Genomic DNA, 7,500 nt, shown 5'->3' with positions numbered 1-7,500 from the left:
ATGAAATATTTCCCCGGCGAGCATAAAGTGTATCCAGAGGGAAAAAAAACATAAATTTGATTATGTTTTGACTTTTACACATTCTGATCACAAGGCATAAAAGTTCTAGCCAGCATGAAGAATAAAAAGTAATGATTTTCTTTGCTTAGAACCAAGATGCCCGCCGTTGCCGGGCGGCGTGACATCAGACTACTGAATCCAATTCGTGAAGCCCTGACTGCTTTGTAACAATTGGATTCAGTAGTCTGATGTCACGTCGCCCGGCAACGGCCGCCATCTTGGTTCTAAACAAAGAAAATCATTGCTTTTTATTCTTCATGCTGGCTAGAACTTTTCATATGCCTTGTGATCAGAATGTGTAAAAGTCAAAACATGATCAAATGTATGTGTTTTTTTTCTCCTCTGGATACCCTTTATACCCGCCGGAGAAATATTTCATACGGGCGTCCGCCATTGTTCCGATAGTTTAGAGCCAGTGTTACTAAGTTACCATGCGTCATTAGGAAGGAAGTGACGTTACGACTGTTGAAGAGTATTATCTCTGGCAGCCAATGGAGATATTCCAAAAACGGATGTCCTGTGCTCATTTGTTGTTGTTGTCTGGGTGACAATTCGTGCAGCCCTGACTGTTTTGTAACGATTGCAGTCTTGCCACCGAACTCTTGTAAAGCCCGTAAAGAAGGAATAGCAATAGTCCAGGCTGCTAGCAAAAAGTAAATTAACCCTCTCCTTACCAACTATAGGAAAATCGTCACATTCTTTACGATACAACCAACATTATATCATCTTATTTAAATTTCTTTTGTACATCATAAAGATTAAAGAAAATAAACAGTGTGTAGTAGAGCATGTTTTGCTAAAGAAATTATTTATCGCAAGAACTTACTGCTATTGTGTTTGAGTGATAAAAAAAAAAAATATTTGTGCTAGTTGGGTGTGAAGTTTCGGGGAAAATCTTGAAAATGGCTGGTAAGGAGAGAGTTAATAAGCTTTTTCCAAATATTTTCATCTATTAGATTGCGGATATGACTAATGGTTCTTTATATAAAATGTAAATATTGACAGATTGTTATAGGCTCATTGTTGTTATGGAATTACTCTCAGACAACGCAAAAATATTGTCCATTAGAACAATGTTAATTTAAATTAGATTATTAAATTAAATTGTGCTCTTATATAGCGCAATATCCACTAATAGTGTTCAAAGCGCTTTACAAAGGGTCCCTGACCAACAGCAACAGGTGACATGTAGAACGAGACATGACGCCTGTTAGGCGATATTACATTTTTTTCCGACAAAGACAACGCTGTTAACGACCAGGTACTCCATTTACACATGAGTACGGTGAGATAATGTGAGTAAAGACCCTTTTCCAAGGACTCAACTATGCGCCGAGCGAGGGTCGAACCCAGGACCTTCTGATCCGAAAGCGAGTGTCATACCACAAGACCATACAGCCGCACAAGCCTATAATTGCGTTGGGTTATCAGACGTGCAAACATGTACACGTAGTGTTGTTCACATACTCGTCTTAATTTCTCTATTATTAAAATGATCTTCGGTGTTTGTCAAGGCAGCGAATTACGATTTTTCATTTGTCCTCTGAAATTCCAGGGGACTTCTTCTTCTTCCAGTGTCATCTCATGGGTTGAGGTCGACTTGAAATGACACGCCAATCTTCCCTGTTGACAGCTTGCTGACTGCATTCGGCTGCCGACAATCCTGTCCATGTCCTCACATCATCTATCCAAGTTCTTGCTGGCCTGTCTCTTCCTCTTTTCCCCTCAACTCTACCCTCAAGAATGTCCTTGTTGACAGTTTGATGGCGTCTTAGGTGTCCAAAATACTTAAGTTTTCTTGTTTTTATTACTTTCATTAGGGTCGGTCTGATATCAAGGATGTCACAGACTTCTTGATTTGTTTTCTTTTCTTTCCAACTGATTTTTCCAAGGCGACGGAAAGTCCACATTTCAAAGGCCTCAATTCTTTTCTCTATTTGTTTGTTCAAGGTCCATGTTTCTGAGCCGTAGAGAAGTGTTGAGTGGACATAACATTTGAGTATTCTTATTCTCGTTTTCATCTGCGTTTGTTGCGAAGTTAAAATGTTATTCAGTTGACTGAACCTCGACTTAGCTATAGCAATCCTGTTTTTCACTTCCAGCTCATTCTTTCCGTTGTTGGTCATTGTCTGTCCAAGACATCTAAAAGAATCTACTTGTTCGATGTTTTGATTATTAATTTGGACTTTTGCGCTTTTTTCAGGCTTCTTTGACATGACCATTACCTTCGTCTTTTGAACATTCATCTCTAGACCCTTTGCTGTACTGTTCAGGTTTATTTGATTTGCAAGGATCTGTAGATTTGTCTCGTTTGATGCCAACAATACTGTATCATTTGCATATCTCAGATTATTTATCCTCCTACCTCCAATAACAATACCTGGAATGTGCTCGGTTTTACGGAAGATAAACTCTGTGTACAGGTTAAATAGATATGAGAGAGGATACATCCTTGACGAACTCCTCTTTTGGCGGACTAACTCTTATAATTATAAGATTCAATTAACATTTTTTCAGTTGCTTCCCTTATCTATATCCATCGAACAGTGTTTATTTCTTTCAATTGATTTATTTTTTATTGTATGATTAAAATTTGCTCAATATCGATTCTCTCTTTTATTATTTTTTGTGTAACATTATGTTCCTGTCAGAGAGTTTGACATTTAAAGATAGGTCAATTTAAAAAAATGAAAACGAGACTCAATTTGCACGTCTTCGTTTGGTATTTGATTCGACTCTTTATTGAAATGTTTTACTCTCGTTATTCATATCTAAGTGCTTCGAAAACAATGTTAGAATGATAGAAATGAATCGTATTTAGTTAATTTATTAAACTAATAATGATGCATTACTATTCTTTATATGGACTTGTCAAATAGTGCAGGAGCACTATTCATACGTTGAAAGTTTGTTCAGGCGCCATTTTGGATTAGAGAGTATGAGTAATTTATTTACAAATGGCCGCCGCTGCGGTTTTTTTATCAATAATATTTCTGTGAAAATGATAATAAAGCCAGTCTGTGTTGTTTTGAAACAACACGCATGACTAATTCTCTTAGTTTTTATCGGACATGGTAAGATAAATGGTATTGATCTCGACTGAGTCAGATAAGAGCCCGTGGATTCTGTGTTTTCTCATTCTCCGATTTTTCTCCCCGTCAATTCAATTGAAGTGAAGTGAATATGATGGATGTGGAGGTGGTCGCGGCTGTCTCTGGCGGGTGCATGGACTGATTATATTTGGCGTCGAATCCAAAAAGATATGAATTGAAATGATGTGATTCGTTATAAGCTATTGTGCACATGATAAATTGACCTGTTGATTAATTTATAATAATGTCAATAATGTTTCACATTCACATGATTTCATTTTATCATTACCCGGTGATGACTGTTGTTGTCTGTAGTACTGTAGTATAGTAATTAGTTTAAGTAATCGCATTTGTGCATAATGACAGTGAGTGTGTCAGTACCATTGCCTTGTTCAAGTTCTGACTTTAGATTATATTTTTGTGACGCATGCAATGCAGCAACAATGCCCCTGTCCAATTCGAACTTCTTAGATTCCTAGGCCTAGAGATAGAGAAAAAAAGTGGAAGTTGAAGTTGAAGTATAAGTAGTATAATTATAATTAGCTGTTGCATGAAGGCATGAAGTAGACTTGACAAATCAACCAGATTCTGGTCACTGATGAGCCCCCTTAGGATCCAAATTCCTCTGCCCATCAGCTATAGATTTAACTGGAGGCAGTGGGACAGTGTTTATTGAATTGAATTCTATCAAAACAAAAAGGAAGACTCACTCTGAGCGAAATGCTCTCTGCAGAAAGAAACTCAAGAGCGCATAGTCGCTCTCCATCCCGAACCAGTAACGACCAGAAGGCTCTGACCATGTGGAAAGTAAGAATTTTCTTTTTATCTTTTTAACTCACTCAATCCTAGAGATTTTTGCTACTTTTCAAAATTGGAAAAAATGTATTAAAAAATGAGCATGTAGATTGATAGTTTTATTCAACTAACATTAACATGTAAAAATTAAGAACATTAGCTTTGATACTACGACTATAATTTGTCTCAGAAAAATGTAATAAATAGGCATGGGGTAAAAATAACCCCAGGTATACTACGAGTCGGTGTTAGGGTTGAGTGAGTTTTAAAAAATCTTTATAATTTGAATTTCTTTATTAAAATATCCCTAGTTGTGATCTTATGACATACCAACGAGAGAAGATTCTAATGTCTGAAACCGATTTTGGCGATTGTCTATGGATCAATCAATTGCAGACTAGCCGAGACAAAAGTTTCTCTGGGACTGATTAGATTATATATATATGTTTTTCATTTGACTAACTTGAATCCCTCTCTGACTTCTTCTCTTCTTCATATATAAAAACTGACTTGCTCATTCAAACTGAGCACTACTGTAAAATTACTGTCATTCTTTTTTTTACTATAATATAATATAGCTTTTTAAAAAGCATTTCAATATATACAGTTGTCTGTAGTAGTTGTACATAGTGACCGTGAGTGTATCAGTGAACTATATATAGTCTGCTTAATTCTGTCGCATTCAACATGATTAAAAATCAATGGAACAAAATCTGTTTGATTGTCCATTTATGTTACTATGACAGAGTTAAATAGGTTTTATCGTTATTTCTGGTAGTACTGGTATATTTCTATCACACAGGTAAGTTGTGATAGAGATAGGGTTGTCCTTAATTTTTAGATGAAAGGGTTGAGATAGGTCTGCAAGTGATTAAATGAGAAAACTTCAGGTAATCGTTGTCATGCCATAACTTTTTGTTGTTGGCAGTTGTGGTTATTGTTTTATTTTGTTTGATTTGTTTGTTTATTTTGCTTGTTCTTAAAGAGACAGCTTCCCATTTACTACTCATATAGATGGGGCAGGGGTGGGGGGGGGGGAGATAAAAAATAATGGCCTGATCATGGAAGTCTTGGTCACAGTGGGATTTTTGATGCATTTTAACTTTGTGGAAAGGCTATATCAAATTAGGTTGTTGATATCGTCTCTCTGCCCTGGCAATTAATTCACCATCAACACGGATGTATGAGTGTCAATGGGGACCCAATAGCTCAGTTTGTGGAGCACAGACAGGGCTCACAATTAAAGGGTCTGCTCTTAGCCCATTGTCAGTAGAGGTTTTTTTTCACTTTTCACTAATAATTAGGTTACTGAGTCTCTTAGATCTCTGCCGTCGTAAGGAAAAAGTCTGCATGTAGCTCTTATAATAATAATAATAATAATAATAATAATAATAATAATAAGCATATTTTCTCTCTCTCTCTCTCTCTCCCTCTCTCTCTCTCTCTCTCTCTCTCTCTCTCTCTCTCTCTCTCTCTCTCTCTCTCTTATTCCAAGTAAACATACAGTCTTTTTCCTTAAGATGGCAGATCTGGTAGGGAGTGCTTTGCAATAGAGACTAGCATCCTTTCCAAATTGTAGAAAGCAATTATAGCTGTTTGTTAATTGCAATCACGCATATATGGATTTTATGGTTGTGAAAGACTCCAATTACTTGCTACCATTTGGAGAGGATAGTCGTCTAGCAAACAGTCCTTTCAGTCAGATCTGATACCAGTCCCTTTGCATGTGAAGTGAGTGGGCCTACAAACTGATCTACGAGGGCTCTTTCATAATTAACCGAAAAATGTCTGTAAAATCCGCGTTTTTTATGCTATCAACAAAATTCTTGCACCTTGACTCGTCCTTCATTTCTCTACGTAACAGCCAAGTCTGTCGACACACTTCTGCCAACGCCGCACCATGGAATAGATACCCTCTCGGAAGAAATTTCCGTCAAGGTTTTGTAGCCATTTCCGCACATGGTCAACAAGCTCTTCATCGACATCAAAGGGCTTTCCTGCCAGCTCATGTTTCAGTGGCCCAAAGAGGTGATAATCAGATGGTGCGAGGTCTGGACTGTGTGGTGGGTGTGGCAAAATCTCCCATCCATATTTCTCTAGCCAACCTTGCGTCACTCGTGCTGTGTGGGGTGTAGCGTTGTCGTGTTGCAAAATGACCCCGTTGGTCAACTGCCCTGGGCGCTTTCTGCGAATGGCCTCCCTAAGTTTGTCAAGAGTTTGGCAGTACCTTGCAGCATTGATTGTTTCTCCAGGTTGTAAGGTTTCGAACAGAATAACACCACGACTGTCCCAGAAAACAGTTCCCATTATTTTCTTTGCTGACCGCATGACTTTGAATTTCTTCGCGACAGGTGAGGATGGATGTTTCCATGTCATCGAATCTTGCTTTGTTTCTGGGGTGCAATGGTGCAACCAAGTCTCATCACCGGTGACTATGCTGTCAAGAAAAGTCACATCGTACCCTAGAAAGTCTCCGCCGGCGTTGGCAGTATGCCCGTGAACCCTGCGTGAGCTCTTGCTTCTTCTCAAAAGTTCCCTGCAGATGTCCAATCTTTGTTCTTTATGATTGTCTGTCAATTGCTTAGGAACCCATCTTGCGCTGACTTTTCTGTAGCCAAGTTCATCAAATACAATTCTATGGGCAGAAGTTTCCGAAATTTCAAGACTGCTTGCAATTTCATGAAGCTTCAACCTCCTGTCTTGACGAATAAGCTCATCAACTCGCTTCACATTGTCTTCTGACGTCGCAGTTATCGAACGCCCTCTCCCTTCCCTGTCTGTCAAGTCGGAATGGCCGGCTTCAAACAAATTACACCAGTGATAGACTTGTGTACGGCTTATAACATGCTCACCATATACACTCTGAAGTTCTTTATGAATTTCGGTAGGATTCAGACTTTTGGCGTTCAAAAAACGTATGACAGCTCTGATTTCCTCCTTTGACCAAGTTTCAAGGTGGGCCGCCATCTTTAAAATCGTCTAGAAATTCATTGTGCAAAATGATGCACTTCATAATTTCTGGGAATATCCGTAAGGGAATAAGAAATATCATGTCGTTTACAGAATTTAAAAATCTCCACTGGTTGCTGAGCAATGGGCATTTTTCGGTTATTTCTGAAAGAGCCCTCGTATCTGGACTCTTTATCGATGGAAGTAACCTAGATTAATTTTTGGGGTGCCCGTTGGGACAATTGGTAGAATGTCTGGACTGGCAATAGAATAGAATGAACTGGGAGTAATTTATTTTTAAACCCCCCCCTCTCTCTCTCTCTCTCTCTCTCTCTCTCTCTCTCTCTCTCTCTCTCTCTCTCCCCTCCTCTTCTCTCTCTCTTCTCTCTCCCTCCCTCCTCCCTCTCTCTCTCTCTCTCCCTCCTCTCTCTCTCCCTCCGTCTCTCTCTCTCTCTCTCTCTCTCTCTCTCTCTCTCTCTCTCTAACTAGCAAAGAGAATATAGCTGGGTCTCATTTGATTTGGATGAAATGAAAGGTCCAGGGTTCAAGACCTAGCAGTGTATAGTTGAGTCTACAGAAAACGCTCCATTCTCTCACCGTACTG

At 38.8% G+C, this 7,500-nt stretch overlaps 1 protein-coding gene across 5 annotated transcripts in view; it reads left to right on the top strand.

Annotated features, from left to right (window-relative positions):
* Nucleotides 1-7,500, top strand: part of LOC144960182 (dixin-like) — a 75,525-nt gene that overhangs the window by 9,097 nt on the left and 58,928 nt on the right. For 2 of the 5 annotated variants that reach the window (XM_078893210.1, XM_078893209.1), the window contains exon 1: nt 2,995-3,959. The exons of the other annotated variants lie outside the window; for them this stretch is intronic. In XM_078893210.1, the coding sequence (XP_078749336.1) occupies nt 3,873-3,959 (87 nt within the window). In that variant the 5' untranslated portion in view covers nt 2,995-3,872. Of the gene's footprint in view, nt 1-2,994; nt 3,960-7,500 lie in introns of those variants that run through there. 5 annotated transcript variants of the gene reach the window in all.

The sequence above is a fragment of the Berghia stephanieae genome, chromosome 14, assembly GCF_034508935.2.
Source record: "Berghia stephanieae isolate SIO BIC M18660-M18661 chromosome 14, UCSD_Bste_1.3, whole genome shotgun sequence".
Lineage (NCBI taxonomy): Eukaryota > Metazoa > Mollusca > Gastropoda > Nudibranchia > Aeolidiidae > Berghia > Berghia stephanieae.
The sequence above is the reverse complement of the archived record's forward strand: the minus strand, read 5'-3'. Positions and strand labels throughout refer to the sequence as shown.